Below are 21,355 nucleotides of genomic sequence, written 5' to 3'. Positions count from 1 at the left end.
ACAGGGAAAATCCTGCTATTGAAGTATGAGAGAATATGTTTTGCTTTCTGTAGACTGGGGGTCTCCAATAGATAGCATATGTCAATTGGTGCGGGGTAACCCGTGCCTCCCCTAGAAGGGCCAACAAAAGAGCGGAAGGGGGGGGGGCGTTGTTTAAAGAAGCTTTTGTTTCATAGGGTTGTCCTCCATTCTGCTTATCTGGTAGCAATTTCTGATGCGCTCCTAATCTACCTTCTGTTTCTAGGACAGAACAAATTTGGTAACATGTTGAGGGAAGGGGGAGAAGTGGTTACAGAAATTTTTCCTTGCTCACAAGTAGCTTCATTTAAAAAGGTGCTCCCTCCCCCCCACGCTGCAAGAGGCGATCTGTCCCCTGCACTATGAAGAACGTGGCTGGCAAAAAGGATGCAAGCGATGGTTATATTAGATCCTGGCTACATGTTGCATTTATTGCATGGGGAATGTGGAGATTAATGGAATGTTCTTCCCCACAACGGGCAGAGAAAACTAGTGGAGATAAATGGCACAAACGAAGGGCTCAAACAGGTGAACAAAAGCATTCAAGAATACACACAACTTTTTTTTAAGTGCATCTTTTCTTTAAAATGTGAGTAGCAGACCAGGGGAGCTGGGTTCAAATAGCAACACGGGATGGAAGTTGAAGGGTTAAACCTCTCTTCCTTTCCTGAATGGCCCCGAGGCAAACTGAGGCTACCTGGTTCATCATCATCTCCTCTGTTTGATAGAAAAAACTAATTTTCTCTAGGAACTGAGAAGGGGATTAGCAGGGAAAATTGGCCATCAGGCAGAGAGATAAGGGCAGTCTACGGCTGTTCTTTCTCTGTGGGTACTTTTTCTACCCACTCCATTTTTTTCTGCCAGTGAGCCTCCTTACCCGAGTAGCAGTTTGAACTGGTTCCCCAGATCGTAGTCTCTCTCTAGCTAGTAAGAATGTTATATTATCTAATTATTTTAATATACTTTTTCTCAGCGTGAGGCTACATCATACACCATGCTGTAAACTAAGATAAATAATCTACAAACATTCTTATTAGCAAAATCCAGTTGATTATTACCCATCTTTCAGATGTGGCTAGCCTTACGTTTAAAATGAATTAGCCAACTGCACTAGAACCAGAACAGAGCGCTTTAACGTGCTCTGTGTGTTCCCTTAGAGTTGAAATTTCCAAAAAGGAAGGTGGGAAAGAAGCAACCCTGGTACTAAATGCCAGCAGGGCTGCTACTTGCTGTCATGGCAACCATCATGGCTCCCTGCCCGGAATCAGGGGCACCAGAGAAATATAAAAACAGGAGCCTTCATGACAGGAAAGCTCAGTAGGATCACAGAAACCTACGGCCTAGTTGCATCTGCCACTAAGCCCCGGCCTCTCCTCCCTTCCACGTAAGATCCTGCAAGCAGCTGACAACATATCTGAACTGCGATAGTGACCTCTTTTCCTCCCTCCGTTCCACTACATTAATCACCTTTGGTGGGTTTGGACTGGCCGACGTTCTCTAGCCCCTTCTGCTCAGAACTGGAAATCTTTAATTGCCTCAGAGCTGAGCATGTCTTGAATTGGATCCGACCATGCTTGCTGCTCGGAGAAGCAAGAGGGGGGAACAATCTCATTTGATTCTCCCTTCCCTAGAGTTGCCAATCTCCAGGGGGTGGCTGAAGATTCCTTGGGATTACAACTGATCTCCAGGCAACAGAGATCAGTTCACCTGGGAAAAAAGTGGCCCCTCTGGAAGGTGGACTGTAGAGTATCATATCCCATCGAGGACTCTTTTTTTCCCCAAACCCTGTCCTCTTCAAGCTCTACCCCCAAAATCCCCAGGTATTTCCCAACCTGGAGCTCCCAACCATACTCTCTCCCTTCAGCTCCAGTCCCAAATGGCTTTTTGTCCAGGTGGGTCCCAGATGTCTCCGCCCCGCCTTTTCAGGGGTCCAAAGGGGCCTCTCTTCCCTCTTGGACAAGCTGAAAGGTTGCTGAGATCTGGCTCATTATATGTTTAAAACTGCTGTAGAAAAGGAAAATTAAAAAATAATCAATGTATTCCCTTTCCCCTTAAGTGGCAGTGTGGTAGGCCCATTCCCAGTTCTGGGAATATGCCTAAAATATGCACAGTACAGAACTGGGAATATGCCTAAAATATCCATAGCACAGAAGTGTTGTTCACTCATTATAGTAAGCAAAATGTCCTCTTTAAAGGATATAGTTTTATATCTAGTATATGAACTTGACTTTATGTGAAAGGGTGAATCCAACTCTCCTCTTCCTCCAACTCTTAACTTCCTCTCTATTGTTTTCTAGAATCCAGGTGAATGATCTTATCGTTGAAGTGGATGGCACCAGTTTGGTGGGCGTGACCCAAAGCTTTGCGGCCTCGGTGCTGAGGAACACCAAGGGTAGAGTCCGGTAGGGGAACGGTGTGCTTTGTGATAGGATCATCTGCCTGCCTGTCTTGTCTGAAGACCCAATGTAGTGTAGTAGGAAGAATGACCTCATAGGGAGTCCAATTGCATCATGGGAAAATAAGAATGCCCATCTCAGCAAGTGACCTTCTGCCCCCAGCAATGGAGCATTAGTAGCAAAATGGGGGCAGGGGGGCAATAGCATGCGATGCTGTGGTACCAGTTCCAGGTGAGTACGTGGAACTGGCCTCACAGTGTCTATGATGCTGTAGGAATTTCCCAGATCTCTATAGTTTTTACGCTAGAGATTTGGAGGATTCATACAGCACTGATGATGCTGCCCCATCATTTTCCCAGTCTCCACCCCTTAAATCAGTGGTTCTCAACCTTCCTAATGCTGCGACCCTTTAATACAGTTCCTCATGTTGTGGTGACCCCCAACCATAAAATTGGTATATATAAAATATAAAAAGACCCCTGGTCTTAGGCGACCCCTGTGAAAGGGTCGTTCGACCCCCAGGTTGAGAACTACTGCCTTAAATGCTCCTACCGTTCAAATGCTGTAAGCTGGCAAACTTAAGGGAAGATGTTCTATGTAGAGAGTCATTTGGGCCCTTTCCACATGGACCAGTAGACATGGGTGAAAGGCAGGTTACACAAACCCGTCCTTGCCCTGGCCCGTTTGTATGAACGGGGCCCGCGCCTTCGCATGGAGGCAGAGGGGTGGGGGTCCCTGCCTGCACTTAGGAGGCAGGCATGGCTGACCCCCAGACCATGAAACAGGACCATGGCTGACCCCCAGACCATGAAACAGGCCACGGCTCCGAAGCGCATTAAAACAAAAGAATCACACAGATCGCGATTCTTGAAAATCCCAGGTTGGGAGAGAGGAAATGCAGAGTGGACTCGCTTTAGGAGCGGGATCCATGCGAAGTTCCCCACCCCCACCCCAGGTTTTATTCCGCCCTTAACCTGTGTTTATTGGCCTGCACGGAAAGAGCCTTGGTTTCCCCTAAGGACATTGTGGGAAGAGGAGGGCTGCTGACAACCGTTTTGCTTTCTGTCTGCTGTGTTGTGCTTATTGCGTTATCTAGAGATAAGCCAATACACGGACCATTGCCTTGATGAGTTGCATTCGTTAAGGAGACTCAAGGGGCTGCCGCCTTGAAGGTTCTCTAGCAGAACTTCTAGCGTCCCTGGCCAAAGTTAATAACACGCTCCATGACCAAGGCAAAAGCAGGGGTGATACACAGGCATTCTTGTATAAACCAAATAAAACATGCCAAACCCGCCACCGCAGTAGTCCACAGTTTGCTGGGATTGTGTCTTTGGGGGTGTTTTTTGTTGTTATTTCTTTCTTGGCATGGTTTCTGTGCTTTGAGAGGCAAAAATTCAATAGAAGATGCAGCCAGCAGAAAAGGCTTCCTGTTGTGTTGGTACACGTCACCTACATTTTAAAAGCGGAATAATGTCATTTAAGTACTCCAAAGGCAGTGGGAGGGAGGGGGAGAGCTTCATAAAGGGCAATACAAAAAAAAATCCTGTACATTTTATAAATAGATACTACACAGGTGAAGCCCCCTCCCCCCTCCCCCCGGTGAATGTGTTTGAATGGATAAAGGTTGCATGATGTATGCATGTTGTAGTCTTGAAAAGCCCGAGAGAGTTCCCCAGTTGAACCCAACACTATACCTGTGGAATTTTTTAAACAAGAATATATTATTATTATTTTTTTAAAAACAATTCTACAAAAAAAAGGAGTAAAAAGGAACTGACAATAAACCCACTACGGTATAAAAATCGAAATAAATGGTGTATCAAAACTGAGCATGGGGCGGATGTGCTTTTGCAATCACCGAGGAAAGAGCGAACCTTCATTCTTATTTGCTATATGGTAACCCCTACTGTATGTTTTTCCCATCGTTTTGTCTTAAAGCTGCATAACAAATATACAAGCGTACTCATGCAGGGTCACTTTATCAACCATTTAAAAATTACATTAACAATCATCCGGTGGAGTAAATATTATCCATATTGTAGCTGCTATGTTGAAGCATATGCTGAAGCCAAAGTGATGTTGGAGTTCCATAGCTGAAACTCCGGATGTATTTCTTTGTCCTTTAGAAAGCAACCGTGGGAAAGCCCTGAACTGGGGCCATAACACTGTGGGGATGAGAAGGTCCCCTCTTTTCCCTTCCTTGCACTTCTTCCAATAAAAAAAGCCTGTCCCCCAGGCTTCTTTAAGACCCAGTTGGGAAGAAAGTCATGCAACCCCACGTTGGGGTTTAAAGGTGTGGAGAGAGGGGAGAGTTTGAACTGGGGAAATGGTGTAGGGGGCAAGAATCCTTCCCAAGCCCCTTCCGCACATCCAGAATAATGCACTTTCAATCCACTTTCACGATTGTTTGCAAGTGGATCTTGCTATTCTGCACAGTAAAATCCAGCTGCAAAATGCATCGGAAGTGGATTGAATGTGCATTATTCTGCATGTGCGGAAGGGGCCCCCAGTGTTGCGGCCTAGATCCAGATCACCCCCACCACAGTTGCTTTATAAGGCCAAAATAGCATCTCGACAGTTCCAGCCGTGGCGTCCCAGCATGTAATTTGGCCCACAATGGATCCTTGTATTATGCTATAAAACCTGCTGCTTCACTTCTGACAGGTTGCAGGGAAAATAAAGGAGTCTCTTATATTGACCTTTCCTGGCCACACATGCCCTTTTCTTTTTACTGTTTCTTCTTTTTCTCACTGCCTGGTTCAGACCTCCCCCTATTGCTCCTTGGGGGGAAAAGGAGCTTTAAATTCTGCCAGTTGGGCAGCATTTCTTGGCCAAGAAAGAACAGGTGCCCTGAGCTGCTCAAATATTGATTCTTGGACTTTCTTTTTTTTTCATGAGGTGAAATCAAGCTCAAAAACTAAACTCCCGCTTTCTTCTTCTTTTCCACTCTTGCCAGCAGCTAAAGGGACCTTGTCTTCTTTTTATAGACCTCAGGTTCTGTTCCGATGGTGATGGAACAACTTTTGGGCGGGAGGGGGAAGGAGAGGACAGGATTACTCAAGAGCAGTTCAGTAAAAAGGACCTCTCTATTCTCCCATCTCAGCTGCCTGCTTTACTCACGACAATCAACATTGGGAAATGGTTATGTGTTCTATAGGACACCTGGATTCAGCCCGGACACTACAGTGAAGTTTGCTGCATGACTTTGGGTCAGTCCCACTCTGTCAGCCTACTTCACAGTGTTGCTGCATGGATCAAATGAGGAAGGCACAGCTATGTATACTTCCTTAAGCGATGCTGTCTTCAGCTCCTTAAAGGAACAGTGGGATAAAAGTGTCCCAGATTAAAAAAACACACACACACACGCTCAATAATGCCAGCAAATGTCCACTGCCTGTGTAGACCAGGAGCAGCAGTGGCGTAGGAGGTTAAGAGTTCGTGTATCTAATCTGGAGGAACCGGGTTTGATTCCCAGCTCTGGCAACTGAGCTGTGGAGGCTTATCTGGGGAATTCCGATTAGCCTGTACATTCCCACAAACGCCAGCTGGGTGACCTTGGGCTGGTCACAGCTTCTCGGAGCTCTCTCAGCCCCACCTACCTCACAGGGTGTTTGTTGTGAAGGGGGAAGGGCAAGGAGATTGTAAGCCCCTTTGAGTCTCCTGCAGGAGAGAAAGGGGGGATATAAATCCAAACTCTTCTTTATGTGTGTGCATGTGTTTAAAGATATCTCTTGGAGCAGAGTGGGCTGTGAATAGTAGTGTTACCAACCTCAAGGTGTGGCCTGGCTTTCTCCCAGACCACAGACATCAATTCCCCTATAGTAGGAGTGGCCAACCTATGGTGCTTCAGATGTTCATGGACTACAATTCCCATCAGCCCCTGCCAGCATGGCTAGCGGGGGCTGATGGGAACTGTAGTCCATAAATATCTGGAGCACTATAGGTTGGCCACCCCTGCCCTATAGGGTATGGCAGCATGAGATAGGGGATTCCTGCATAGCCCCTTCCTCAGCCAAACCCCACCCCAAATCTCCAGGAATTTCCTCAGAGTTGGCAACCCTGGTATCTAGTTTGCCCATGAAATAGGCAGCAACGAGGGCTGCAGGAAAAAAAATTCTGTCCCTTTAGCATAAGACATTTAATGGGATGTTTCTCTGTTAACAAACTGGCTCTGTCCTTTCAGTTGTGGCATTCCCCGTTTGGACTGTGTTTTATAGAAGCAGTGTGACTGCTGTGCCCAATTGCATCATGGGAGAAGTGTTGAATGCACTTGCTCTTTGACTTCCTAAGAAATAAATGGAAGGTTTTTGGACTAGTGATGGAGGGAGGCTCAGAGCTGGCAGGGCTTTTCCCGTCAGCTGCGGTTCTGTTTTGTCTTTTCTCCGTTCAGCTGCCTCTTTGGCCTTTTAAAAATCTCACCAGAAGCATTTGGCCCGCCTTTTCCTGGCAGCGTTAGGACTGAGAGGCTTGGCACTCCCCCAGGTCCGTTCTTGTGGTGGTTGGTTTTTTTCCCTTCAACATAATGGGCTGCTTGAAAATGGGTCAGTGACCAAGTGGATCCAGTACAAACACACACACTCGTATTGGCACCCAAAGCTCCACAGACAGAATAACCTGTGAAATAAATGGGTGAGGCTTAGGCTGATTCCGCATGGGCCAAAAACAGCAGTGTGAAAACGGTGTGAAAAGGATGTAAAAGGGTTTAAAACGGTGTAAAAGGATTTATACTGTTTTCACACCGTTTTCACACCGCTGTTTTTGGTCCATGCGGAATCAGCCTTAGAGAGCCAGCGTGGTGTAGTGGTTAAGAGCAGCTGGACTCTAATCTGGAGAACTGCGTTCAGTTCCCCACTCTTCCTCATGAGCGGGGGACTCTTCTCTAGTGAACTGGATTTGGTTCCCCACTCCTGCACACGAAGCCTGCTGGGTGACCTTGGGCTAGTCACAGTTCTCTCAGAACTCTGCCAGCCCCACCTACGTCACCAGGTGTCTGTTGTGGGGAGGGGAAGGGAAAGGAGCTTGTAAGCCACCTTGAGTCTCCTCACAGGAGAGAAAGGGGGGTATAAATCCAAACGCTTCTCCTACCATCAAACCCATGCTTTCGAGGCCAGTGAACCCCTCCGTTCCCAAGTGATGGGAGCCTCGGCTGTGAGAATCGGTTGCTAGGCAACTAGTTTCCTCCTTGCTCCCCAGCAACCGCTCTGCCTGCAAAGAAGGGCCCCATTAACCAATTAAAGGTTTTGGTAATCAATTTAGCCTTCATTTTGACCTATTTTAACCACTGTTTTATTTGCTTTTTAAAAATCCAGGGCTCTGATAGAATTCAAGAGCTAGGGGGTATCCACCACAAACTCATGCTGAGTTTAATTTTTTTTAAAGACAGAGCTAGCGGTTCTTTGGGCATCATGTCATCTGGAAGCCCCACCCCTGCTCTATAATCTCAAGCTATTTATTGTTTATTATTGCATGTATTGTTTAATTTACCTGGTTTATAGTCCACCCTTCTCCCAGGGACTCAAGACAGATTACACAGAGAGAGTCAGTACAGTCAACAAAGTGAGACATTCAATGAACAATTCATTAGGATTGTAGATGTCTGGAACCAACCAGAAAGAACTGAAGCACGGTATAAGTATGAACATGACACATTACGTGTTGTAAAAATTACACACTGGATTCTACTTACGGTGAGCTGTACACACCAGTGTAGGCCCCAGTCCCTAATCATTTATCCAAGTAGCTTGTAAACCATTTTGTACAGTGCAACCCAGTTACCTGAACAGAAAAGCCCTCTTGAATAATTAAGCATAAGCATTTTATTGTCATTGTGCACGCACAACGAAATTTACAGCAGCATTCCTCAATGCACACAATTTCAGACTCATACCCCATCCTCACTTTCCCCTTCCTCCACCCATCCCTACACAGCCCCAAACACATCAACACGAAGCCACGGAGTTCAGCATAGCCTCAGCTCTAGAGGAGAAGCTGTCTCTAAGCCTCTTTGTCCTAGTTTTGATAGACCTGTATCGTCTGCCAGATGGTAACAGTTCAAAAAGAGAGTGTGCTGGATGATAGGGGTCTCTCAGAATATTTTGGGCTTTCTGTAGGCTTCAGGAATTACAGAGTTCTTCCAAGGAGGGGAGAGGGCAGCCGATAATCCTCTGTGCAGTAGTGATCACCCTTTGGAGCGCCTTCCTATCTGCCACTGTGCAATTCAGGCCCATTCCGCACGTGCAGAATAATGCACTTTCAGTCCACCTTCACAATTGTTTGCAAATGGATTTTGCTGTTCCGCACAGCTGTAAAGTTCATTGAAAGTAGATTGAAAGTTCATTATTCTGCATGTGCGGAAGTGGCCTCAGTGTTGTGTAGTTTGCAAAACAGCAGGATTTCGGGAGCCTTCTTGACTTCCCGGTGGGTGCTGCAACAGAGACTGTATATGGACAGTTGTTGATTTTGCCCATTTGCAGGTTGGTGCCTGCGGAAGCAAAGCTGCCGTGGTAGAGCTTAGGGGGAGAGGCAGTTTCTCAGATAAGAAGGACCAAAGCCTTGAAGGGCTTCATACACAATAGCCAATGCCTTAAACTGAGACTGGTAGCAAATGGGCAGCCAGTGGAGTGTCTGTGAAATCAGAGTAATATGCATACACCATCTAGCTCTCAAGGAGCAGCAGTGGCGTAGTGCTTAAGAGCAGGTGCACTCTAATCTGGAGGAACCGGGTTTGATTCCCCGCTCTGCCGCCTGAGCTGTGGAGGCTTATCTGGGGAATTCAGATTAGCCTGTACATTCCAACACCAGTTGGGTGACCGTGGGCTAGTCACAGTTCTTCTGAGCTCTCTCAGCCCCACCTACCTCACAGGGTGTTTGTTGTGAGGGGGGAAGGGAAAGGAGTTTGTATGCCCCTTTGAGTCTCCTATAGGAGAGAAAGGGGGGAATATAAATCCAACTCTTCTTCTCCTTGATCTGAGATTGCAAACGCCTTAGCAGACCAGGTGCTCGGGAGCAGCAGCAGCAGAAGGCCATTGCTTTCACATCCTGCATGTCAGCTCCCAAAGGCGCCTGGTAGGCCACTGCGAGTAGCAGAGAGCTGGACTAGATGGACTCTGGTCTGATACAGCTGGCTTGTTCTTTTCTTCTTCTTCTTCTTCTTCTTCTTCTTCTTCTTCTTCTTCTTCTTCTTCTTCTTCTTCTTCTTCTTCTTCTTCTTCTTCTTCTTCTTCTTCTTCTTCTTCTTCTTCTTCTTCTTCTTCTTCTTCTTCTTCTTCTTCTTCTTCTTCTTCTTCTTCTTCTTCTTCAATAATAGCCAAGCCATGGCACTCTGCAGCTGCTGGAATTTGCTGTTTATTTTTGGGGGATACCAACATACAGTGCATTACAGTAGTCTGGTCTCGATGTTACTAAGGCATGGATCCAGGTGGCTCAATCAGTGGTATAAACAACCCAGCTGACCTTGGCTTCCTGTTCCTGTGCAGCTTGGACAGCCGTGACCTTTTTTATTTGAACCTGCCCTTTCTGCTTGAAAGCATGGGTCAGCACCTGGTAATATCTCAGAAAGACCCAGACGGGTTTGCAAGCGGCAGGCGGTAGCCAGGCGGGAAGGCTTCAGCTCTGAGCCCTGCTTTGTGGCAGGACAGCAGGATATGAATGGAAATAAATAAACAAATAAGCACGCAACCTCTTCTTCCTTCTCCGCAGCTAATACAAGATTTTTCCCCCTGTTTAGAATTAAGCAAACCCATGCAATTCACTGGGGTGTTGTGGGGTTTCCGGGCTGTACAGCCGTGTTGTAGCAGCATTCTCTCCTGATGTTTCTCCTGCATCTGTGGCTGGCATCTTCAGAGGATCTGATGGTAGTAAAGCAAGTGGAGTATATATACCTGTGGAATGTCTAGGGTGGGAGAAAGAACCATTTGCCTGTTAACAAGTTGCAAAGGGTGCAGTTAGCAACTTGTTAACAGGCAAATGGTTCTTTCTCCCACCCTAGACATTCCACAGGTATACAGTGGAACCTCGATTGTCGTCGGTAATCTGTTTGGAAACACCTGACGAAAACCGAACCGAAGAAAACTGAGGCTACGCAGTCAGCGCAGGCGCAACGCAAACAATGCAGCGAACTTATGCAAAAGCTGCAGCGAATTTCGTCAGACGCCGACAAAATCCGAGGCGACTGACAAAAACCTGGGCAAAAAACGGCTGGCAACAATCGACAAAAACCGAAATCGACAAAAACCGATGTCATCGATAACCGAGGTTCCACTGTATATACTCCACTTGCTTTACTACCATCAGAACCTCTGAAGATGCCAGCCACAGATGCAGGCGAAACGTCAGGAGAGAATGCTGCTAGAACACAGCCATACAGCCCGGAAACCACACAACACCCCAGTGATTCCAGCCGTGAAAGCCTTCAACAATACCATGCAATTCAGCTTTCACAATCTGGCTGTACTAGATGCAAATCTGAATCGTTTGGACCGCAGCGCACTTAACAGCCTGGCTTTATAATATGGTTATTTATTTGGCTGTTAACTAGTTTGAGCAGTATGCAGTTTTAATATCGCAACAAGTAATACAGACTGAAAAATGAACCCGACTTGGTGATATTCAGAAACAGTCAACGGAAACAGAGAGCCAGTGTGACGTAGAGGTTAAGCGTGGTGGACTCTAATCTAGAGAACCAGATTTGATCCCCCGCTTCTCCACATGAAGCTTTCTGGGAACTTGGGCCACTCACAGTTCTTTCCAAACTACCTCAACCTCACCTACCTCATAAGGCTGTGGTGGCGAACCTTTGGCACTCCAGATGCTATGGACTACAATTCCCATCAGCCCCTGGTTCATGGAACTCCGTGTCCTGTGTTACACAAAAATCATCCAGATGCCCTGGAAAACCTTTAAGCAGAGTCACAACTCCATGGCTTTTTCCGCAATTGGCCATGCTAGAAGGGGCTGATGGGAATTGTAGTCCATAACATCTGGAGTGCCAAAGGTTCGCCACCACTGTCATAAGATATCTGTTGCAGGGAGGGGAAAGGAAGGTGATTGTCAGCTGCTTTTAGACTCCTTAAATGCAGAGAAAAGCGGGGTATAAAAACCAACTCATCTTCATCATCACCATCACCATCATCATCATCATCATCATCATGAAATCTAACTATTCCAGCACAATTCTAAGCAGAGATATACCTTTCCAGCCCACTGACCTCAGTGGCTTTCAAAGGGTACAACGCTTGTTCAGATCCCACTATTATTCTTGTGCCTGACTGTGTGGTGTAGAGATCATGAAGGAAATTCGAAAGACCTGTTTGTAAGCAAAAATTGAAGAGAGCTAAACCCTCCCATGTATGACTTATTTCTTCCTGCCTACCCTTTGAGCCAGAGTTTTAGTTTTTTTTAAAGCATTTTTTTAGGCTTTAGAAAATGGGTAGTTGGGACATCTGAGTGTTATAAGAACATAAGACCATCCATGTTGGATGTGTGGTTCATGGAACTCAGTGTCCTGTGTTACACAAAAGTCATCCAGATGCCCTGGAAAACCTTTAAGCAGAGTCACAACTCCATGGCTTTTTCCGCACGTGCAGGATAACACACTTTCAGTCCACTTTCACAATTGTTTGCAAGTTGATTTTGCTATTCCGCACAGTAAAATCCAGCTGCAAAGTGCATTGAAAGTGGATTGCAAGGGCAATTTTCTGCATGTGCAGAAGGGGCCCGTGATATATTTCCCGCTGAAACAAACAAAAGCAAATAACTGATACAATTCTTTAAAAACACATAATAAAAGAAAATAAAGAATAAAATGTTCAAACAACTAAAATGAATGGGAATCAGGCAGGGGAAAAAAGTCTATATCCCTCCTTTTATAGAGCTCCTGGCACGTTAATCCATCTTTTTGAGATTCTGACTCATTCCTTCCTTTGTGTCATCCCTAGGTTTCTGATCGGCAGGGAGAAGCCGGGAGAGCAAAGTGAGGTAGCGCAGCTGATCCAGCAAACCCTGGAACAAGAACGGTGGCAACGGGAAATGATGGAGCAACGATACACTCAATACACCGAGGAGGATGAGGAAGTAAGTGGGATGGATTTCTCATTGGTAAGGCAAGCAGGAAGCAGCTTCTGTCAGTGGGCTAATCCAGTTCCTAGTCACCTTTAAAAGCTGCCTCCTTCGCTTCTCCCAGCTGTCCAAGAATCATAGAGTTGGAAGAGACCCCAGGGGCCATCCAGTCCAATCCCCTGCCGTTGCAGGAATACACAAAGCATCCCTGACAGATGGCCATCTAGCCTCTTTTAAAAAACCTCCAAGGAAGGAGACTCCACCACACTCTGAGTCAGTGTATTCCACTCTTGAACAACCCTTACCATCAGAAGGTTCTTCCTAATGTTTAGGTGGAATCTCTTTTCCTGCACCTTGAATCCATTACTAGGGTTGGAGATTCGGAAAGTCCGAATCCGGATTTTTACCGAATCTGCCCTGATTCGGACGGATTTGGACGAGCAGGGGCCGAATCTGAGCTGTCCGAATCCTAACAGATCCGAATCCATGGGATTCGGATCACCAGCCGAATTGCGTTTTTATTTTTTGGTGTTTTTTCACGTTTCAGCCTGCAGGGGGCGCATTTTTTAAACATATCGGCACCAAAATTTCAGGGTATCATCAGGAGACTGTCCTGATGATACCCTCTCAAATTCGAGCACAGTTTGGCCTAGGGCGGCCAAAGTTATGGAGCACCCACAGGGGCCTCCCTATCCCCCATTCTCTCCCATGGGAACTCAGGAGATGAGGCTACCCTTTTGAGGGTCCATAACTTTATTGACTCAAACTTCACCAAACTTGGAGAACATCATCAGGACAGTCTCCTGATGATACACTGAAATATTAGTACAGATACATCTACAAATACACCCCCTACAGGCACCCCCAGAGGCCCTTTAAGATTCTTTGTTCTGCAGTGGTAGCTTAGCTGCATTGCTGTCAATAGAGAATTTCTGATAGAGGGCTGTGGAGTGCACATTTTTCAGGGGTAAACCCACCAAACTTTCAGGGTATGCAGGAGAGTCTCTGGATGACACCATCTGGGTTTTGAGGGAACTTTACTTCAGGGGCAGTGGGAGATGGGCCCTACCCTTTTTGGGGCCCATCGAATTAAACCCCCTGAAGCAAAATTCCCCAAACCTGAAATGTCATCAAGAGACTCTCCTGAAGTATACCCTGAAAGTTATGTGACCATACCTTCTACTCAATGTGCACCTCACGGCTGCATACCAGAAATTTCTCGTTGACAGCAATGCAGCTAAGATCACTGCAGGCTAAGAATTCCTGAGGGTGCCACTGCAGGGGCTTGTTTTTGAGATGTATCGGCACTTAAATTATCAGAGTATCATCAGGTGGCTGTCACAGATGTTGCCCTCCAAGTTTGGTGCAGTTTTACGGGTTCAGGTATGGACCCTCAAAAGGGGTGCAACTATCCCCCCATTGTGTTTCCAATGGGAGGGCCCCAGTAGGGGATGGGGGCTACACCTTTGAGGAGTCCATAGCAGCTCCCTCTAGATTAAACTGCACTTAATTGTGGGGGTATCATCAGGACAGTCTCCTGATGATACCCTGAAAAGTTGGTGTCACTAACTTTAAAAATGCTGGTTTGCATGTTTCACCGCTCACTCACTCCAACTGAGCTTCGTATGTGCAGGAGCGGTGAAACATGAAAACCAGAATTTTTTTAAAGCCTAGTGGCACCCGAATTTCCAGGGTGTCATCAAGGGACTGTCCTGATGAGGCACCCCCCCAGTTTAGTGCAGTTTGGTTCAGGGGGGGGCAAAGTTATGGACCCTCAAGGGGGGCCCCTGGCCCCATTGGCAATGGGGGCTAAGGAGGTGGTGGCTACGATGTTGGGGGTCCATAACTTTGCCCCCCCCCCTGAACCAAACTGCACCAAGCTTGGGGGGTGTCATCAGGACAGTCTCCTGATGATACCATGATATTTTGGTGCTGATATGTCTAAAAATGCGCCCTGCAGGCACCCCAAAAAATTGCCCAATATTCTTTTTTCTGCAGTGACTTCTCCATTGCTGCCAATGGGGAATTTCTGGTGGAGGGCTGTGGGGTGCACATTTATCAAGGTACAGTCACAAAACGTTCAGGGTATCTTCAGGAGAGTCTCTGAATGACACCATCCAGGTTTGAGGAACTTTGCCTATGGGGGCAGTGGGAGATGGACCCTACCCATAACATTGAACCCCTTGAAGCAAGCGGTCCTGAAACCTGGATGGTGTCATGAAGAGACTCTCCTGAAGACGCCTTGAAAGTTTTGTGGGTTTACCATGAGAAATGTGCACTCCACAGCCCTCTAAATTTCCCATTGGCACAATGGGAGAACTCAACTCAACTCCAACCACTAGAGAGCACAGAATCTGGGGAAATTTCTTTGGGAGACTGTGAGGGGTGCACTTTTAGAGCTACTGTCACCAAAATTTCAGGGTATCATACAAGTACTGTCCCCATGATACTCCCCAAGTTTGGTGAAGTTTGGTTCAGGGGGTCCAAAGTTATGGACCTTCAAAAGTGTAACCCCCATCTCCTGTTAGCTTCCATTAGAAACAATGGGGGATGGGGCACCCCTTTTGAGGGTCAGCCAACTTTACCCCCCCAGAACCAAACTACATAAGCTTTGGAAGGAATCATCAGGACAATCTCCAGATGATATCCTGAAAGTTTAGTGTCGCTAGCTTTAAAATTGCGCCCCCTGCAGGCCAAAACGTGTAAAAACACCAAAAATTCAAAAAAATAATAAAATGGACCCGAATTTTTCGGATTTACCCGAATTTTCGGGCATATCCGAATCGGCTATGATTCGGATTTGGGTATACAAATCATTTTATGCCCCAAAATACCCAAATCCGAATTGTAACGAATTTTTTTAGTATTGACCAACCCTATCCATTACTCCTGGTCCTAGTCTCTGGAGCAGCAGAAAACAAGCTCCATCTTCAACATGGCTATCATGTCACCCCTTAGGAGAGCCAGTGTGGTGTAGTGGTTAAGAGCAGGTGGATTCTAATCGGGAGAAGCAGGTTTGATTCCCCACTCCTCCACCTGAGTGGCAGAGGCTTATCTGGTGAACCAGATGTGTTTCCGTACCCCTACATTCCAGCTGGGTGACCTTGGGCTAGTCACAGTTCTCTCTGAACTCTCTCAGCCCCACCCACCTCACAAGGTGTCTCTTGTGGGGAGAGGAAGGGAAAGGAGCTTGTAAGCCACCTTGAGTCTCCTTACAGGAGAGAAAGGTGGGGGTATAAATCCAAACTCCTCTTCTTCTTAACCTTCTCTTCTTGTAGTCTCCTCTTCCATCTCCTTTTCCTGCTTCTTTATTAAGTGTCCAACCCATTCCTTCTTCATGGCTTCCTCAGTGGAATCAGCTGCCTAGAGGTGAGCTCCTTCTCTCTGGCAGTCTTGAAGGAGCGGCTGGATGCTGTAGGCCACAGGTGTCAAACTCACGGCCATCCAGATGTTATGAACTACAGTTCCCATCATCCCCTGCCAGCATCATGCTGGCAGGGGATGATGGGAACTAGTCCATAACATCTGGTTGGACTAGATGGCCCCTTCCAACACTATGTTTCCATGACTCTGCACTGCTGTTTGTTATGGAACCCCAGATGCTGCTAACCGCACAAACGTAGTCTATGATTCCCTTTTCTGGAGTATCTCCTTTCAGAGGACGTACGCAAAGGGGTTACGGATTTCTGAATCATTCCAAAATAGTATGCAGGTGAACAAAAACGCATCAGACCCGTCGCAGGAATCTGGTAGCGTTCCTGTTTCCTCTTCTTCAGACGTTCCCTGAGACACTGAAGATACCACGAAGCTTCATTAGTCTTTTGAAAGGCTTCTGACCAACCCATCAATGACTCAGTCAGGATTCTCCAGTTGGCATTGCAGAGCCAAAGTCATTTTCTCAGTATCTTGCAGCATCTCTTGCAGATTTAATAGTCTTTGTAAATCAGCCGAGCAAATGGTTCTCTGATTGGCCATGGTTCATTGCTATTCGTGGTCATTGTGCTGTTTCATCAGCCTGGAAGAGCTCCCCTCTTGCCCTACCCATACATGCTCAGTTCTGGATGACATGCAGAATAATTCACTTTGAATCCACTTTGAATGCACTTTGCAGCCAGGTTTTACTGTGTGGAATGGCAAAATCTACTTGCAAACAGTTGTGAAAGTGGATTGAAAGCGCATTATTCTGCATGTGCGGAAGGGGCCTAAGGCAAGCAGCTTCCATAGGGAACTGATGCAGGAGCAATGATCAAGCTTACACGTATAGTGAGAGCTGCCAACTGGGTCTGAGCTAAGCAAGACATGCTACTTGGGTGGAGCCTACAAACATGACAGTGATGTAGGGCAAAAGGAAGCGTGACTAAACTGCACTTCCTGTTTTCCTACAGCTGGAGAAACATTGAAAAAGCATAAGGTCTGGATGTGGAATAAGTTTCCCCATCTGCTCAAGTCCCTTTATAATGTTTGCTGAGAAAAAAACAGAAGGCCAGAGTAGTGGTTAAGAGCAGGTGCACTCTAATCTGGAGAACCGGTTTTGGTTCCCCGCTGTGCCACTTGAGCTGTGGAGGCTTATCTGGTGAACCAGATTAGCTTGTGCTCTCCAACACATGCCAGCTGGGTGACCTTGGGCTAGTCACAGTTCTTCTGAGCTCTCTCAGCTTTACCCAGCTCACCGGGTGTTTGTTGTGGGAGTGTGGGAAAGGAAAGGAGATTGTAAGCCCCTTTGAGTCTCCTTAGTAGAGAAAGGGAGGATATAAATCCAAACTCCTCCTCCTCCTCCTCCTCCTCCTCCTCCTCTTCTTCTTCTTCTTCTTCTTCTTCTTCTTCTTCTTCTTCTTCTTCTTCTTCTTCTTCTTCTTCTTCTTCTTCTTCTTCTTCTTCTTCTTCTTCTTCTTCTTCTTCTTCTTCTTCTTCTTCTTCTTCTTCTTCACTCGTGCCTCCCTCTCCCCATCTCTCAAATACTCATCTCTCAAGCTGGACTTCTCATTCTGGGGTCCAAGCTTTAAATGGCCATGCCTTGCAACTTGCATGCATGCCTTTAAAGCTGCCATGCCTTGCAACTTGCAGACGGGTGAATACGCGACTGATGAAGACGAGGAGATGAGTCCCATGTTCCCCAGTAGCGAGATGGCCATCGAGGTCTTCGAGCTGGCTGAAAATGAAGACATGCTGTCTCCCGTCGAGATGGATCCAGAAAAACTTGTGCACAAATTTAAGGAGGTAAGTCTAAGGCTGCTTGGCAGCCGAAAGCACCAGTGAGACCTTGTTCCTAAGTCAGTATGGCCAATATGTTCCCGTTTGACACTCGCACCCGCCGAGGATTAGAATCTTATCCTTAAAACAGTAATAATTGAAAAGATAAACAATAAGCGTGGCATTTGATGAAGGTTGAAGGTGCCTGCAGAAACAACGTGGGTTGCATTTTGCCTCTGCTGGAGGCCGGGGGAGAGCATCAGTTTGATGTATTTTTAAATGTATACAGATTTCATTGCCTGGGGGCTGCACAAACGCTGAACCTGCATGTAAAAAGTGAAATTGTACAGCAGCAAAGGAGGAAAACAGGAGTAAGAAACCACAGAAGTCAGAGAATCCGTGTGGTATAGGGGATAAGAGTGGTGGACTCTAATCTGGTGAACTGGGTTTGTTTCCCCACTCCTCCACATGAAACCTGCGGGGTGACCTTAGTCACAGTTCTCTCAGAACTCTCTCAGCCCCACCTACATTGCAAGGTATCTGTTGTGGGGAAAGGAAAGGAAGGAGTTTGTGGAAGGGTGGAAAGAGAAGAAGGGGGAGGGGGAGTAGTAGTAGTAGTTTGGATTTATGCCTCGTCTTTCTCTCCTGTAAGGAGACTCAAGGTGGCTTACAAGCTCCTTTCCCTTCCTCTCCCCACAACAGACATCTTGTGAGGTAGGTGGGGCTGAGAAAGTTCCCAAGAACTGGGACAAGCCCAGGGTCACCCAGCAGGAATACAGGAGTGCGGAAACACATCTGGTTCACCAGATAAGCCTCTGCCGCTCAGGTGGAGGAGTGGGGAATCAACCCCTGTTCTCCAGATTAGAATCCACCTGCTCTTAACCACGACACCATGCTGGCTCTCAAACCACTGCCTGCTTCTTGAGATCCAGGGCCATTGCGAGAATTAGAGTAGACCAGATATGTGCAAAGGAGCAAGGAAGCATCAGCCTCCTTTGTCCAGCCGTCTGTTTGGCCGCCGTAGGAAATCGGATGCTGGAGTACGTAGACTTTTGATCCGATATAGCTGAGCGTTTCTTAACAGAAGTTCATGCATGAAGATAGACAAGAGCCTCGGAGAACAGATATTTGAGGCAGAGAGAAGGCAAAGGCATGTGAGGAAAGAGAGGGGTCAGGAAGGGAGGCCCATCTGCCCGGAAGTACCTTGGGCCTGCTAAGAACGCATGCCTGTGCATGGGCATCCGTGGCTGAGGCAGTGTGACTTTGCTGCCCCCTAGTGGTCTTTTTATAGGCAGCAGCCTGAGCATGCAACAGCTCCCTGGAGGGTGCGGACCGACTTCCCTTTTAGCTCAGCTGTGCTGAGTTGTAAAGCTTAGGCTAGGGTGGTGTGACAGAAGCCGTCTAAATTTGCAAGGCCACACCCCTGCCAGGAGGAATAGCCATTCCCTTTTGGGCAACTCCCCGGAGACTGCCCGGTGCACGACTGCTGCAAAATGCTAAAAGCGTGCCGCGCGTCTGCTCCACTTCTATCCCGCAACTTGTGAGCCCGTGACGCTTTTTAACACCGCGGGAAGGCTGTGAAAATACCCTGTGAAGACCTGCAGCGGGACCCAGCGCTTCGGCGTGCGCTTCTGCTGCGTAGAGGTGGCAATTAAAACGCACGCGTGCCAAAGATGGGCATGTGATAAGAGTGAAAAGCACAAAATGTTGAGAGTGTGGCTGCTTCTGCTAGCGCAAGTGAAGCGGTTGACCCTGGAGCGTGTGTTAAAAAAGCTTCCTGCCATTCAGCCCAAAAGAGGCCGCTAATGCTCGGTCACTGGCATTATATGCTAAATTCTGAGCATATGTCAATCGGCTTCCACTCTGCATGTTTGGACCAGCTTGCATACTAATGAAAGGTGGGTTTTCCACCATCCCCTTTCTGGTGCTTTCACTCGGCTTTCCTGCCGTGTTTCCAAAGCCTACTTTACGCCAATCTTTTTGGAAAGGTTATGGCCAGGAGAGCATCAGACTTTGCCTCAGACAGCTGGGGTCCTGCTGGTGGGGTGGGGCGGGGCCAGGGGAGAAGAGTGTGGGGGCAATTTCCACACCCCGCGTGACCCCAACGGCGTGCGCCCAGGGCAGGGCGCCCTCCCCCATCCCATTATCGCTACGCCACTGCAATGTCTCCCCTAAACTACTTGTGCTTACAAACACCATGCCAAGACAGCCAGCATGGAGTAGTGGTTAAGAGCAGGTGCACTCTAATCTGGAGAACCGGTTTTGGTTCCCCGCTGTGCCACTTGAGCTGCGGAGGCTTATCTGGTGAACCAGATTAGCTTGGGCATTCCAACACATGCCAGCTGGGTGACCTTGGGCTAGCCACAGTTCTTTGGAGCTCTCTCAGCCCCACCTACCTCACAGGGTGTTTGTTGTGGGGGAGGGGAGGGAAAGGAGATTGTAAGTCCCTTGAGTCTCCTTACAAGAGAGAAGGGGGGATATAAATTCAAACTCTTCTTCTGATCTCCTAGGGCACAGGTGTCAAACTCGCGGCCCTCCAGATGTTATGGACTACAGTTCCCATCATCCCCTGCCAGCATGATGCTGGCAGGGGATGATGGGAACTGTAGTCCACAACATCTGGAGGGCCACGAGTTTGACACCTATGTCCTAGGGCAGTGGTGGCGAACCTTTGGCACTCCAGATATTATGGACTACAATTCCCATCAGCCCCAATTGACCATGCTGGCAGAGGCTGATGGGAATTGTAGTCCATAACATCTGGAGTGCCAAAGGTTCGCCACCACTATCCTAGGGTGTCCCATTCATTGGAAGTTCAGCTTCTGTGAAGCTGACCTGAGGTTGTCCTGCTAAACCACAAGTTGTTTGAGTTCTAGAGTCTCAGAGGAAGGATATAAGCTCTCTGTTTCTTCTCTCTTTCTCTTGCTTTGGCAGCTCCAGATCAAACATGCTGTGACTGAAGCAGAAATACAGCAGCTGAAAAGAAAGGTAAGACGGAAAGCTGGGTCAGAGAGGCCTTCTATGAAACGAAGACCGTATGTTGTATCAGAACTGATAATAATAGAACTACCATTAGTGTTGCACTCTGGCTATAACTAATATTTTAAATGCGTATATCTATATACATGAATTTATTTCAACTTATTTTTAACAACTATAACAAACAGATTCAGGGTCATCCGTATTAATTCAGGTAAGTATTTAGTTCATACTCTCCCATCAGTTCAACATCCTTAAGGTAAGCAGTCTATCAATGCGAAAACATGTATATATATAAATATATTCAGTCCATCTTGGTTCATCAACATTTTATATGAATCCACTAAGGTAAGTATTCTGTACGTATTCAATGATAAGTCCAAAATTGTGCACAGGCATAAGTCCAAATTCTTTTCAACACAAGGAGGAAAACACATTGCGCCTAATCCGCGTTTTTCGATGGCTTCATCAGCCTCACAGGTTGTAGATATAATTTATATTGGCTTCATATGGGTACTCTGTAAAGTTAAATTCAAATAACATTCAAATAAATCTATCATTATTATAATGTATAATATTCACACCATGAGTTTTCAACAATGTTTCATACATATGCAACTCACTTTCTCTCAAACTGAGTTGAAATATCCCATCATAACTGATACCTGTCAGAACTGATACCTGTGACCTCGTAATCTACATAGCAGCAGCAAAAT

At 46.9% G+C, this 21,355-nt stretch overlaps 1 protein-coding gene across 2 annotated transcripts in view; it reads left to right on the top strand.

Moving 5' to 3' along the window:
* Nucleotides 1-21,355, top strand: part of PPP1R9B (protein phosphatase 1 regulatory subunit 9B) — an 86,251-nt gene that overhangs the window by 51,069 nt on the left and 13,827 nt on the right. For both annotated transcript variants that reach the window (XR_007246207.1, XM_048516324.1), the window contains exons 4-7: nucleotides 2,316-2,420; nucleotides 12,350-12,485; nucleotides 17,535-17,687; nucleotides 20,595-20,648. Coding sequence is in view for 1 of the 2 variants with exons in the window: in XM_048516324.1 (XP_048372281.1) it covers nucleotides 2,316-2,420; nucleotides 12,350-12,485; nucleotides 17,535-17,687; nucleotides 20,595-20,648 (448 nt within the window). In the remaining variant the exon portion in view is untranslated. The remainder of the gene's footprint in view (nucleotides 1-2,315; nucleotides 2,421-12,349; nucleotides 12,486-17,534; nucleotides 17,688-20,594; nucleotides 20,649-21,355) is intronic.

This window comes from Sphaerodactylus townsendi, linkage group LG15 (assembly GCF_021028975.2).
Source record: "Sphaerodactylus townsendi isolate TG3544 linkage group LG15, MPM_Stown_v2.3, whole genome shotgun sequence".
NCBI classification, from domain to species: domain Eukaryota; kingdom Metazoa; phylum Chordata; class Lepidosauria; order Squamata; family Sphaerodactylidae; genus Sphaerodactylus; species Sphaerodactylus townsendi.
This window is presented reverse-complemented; position numbering and strand designations above follow the sequence as displayed.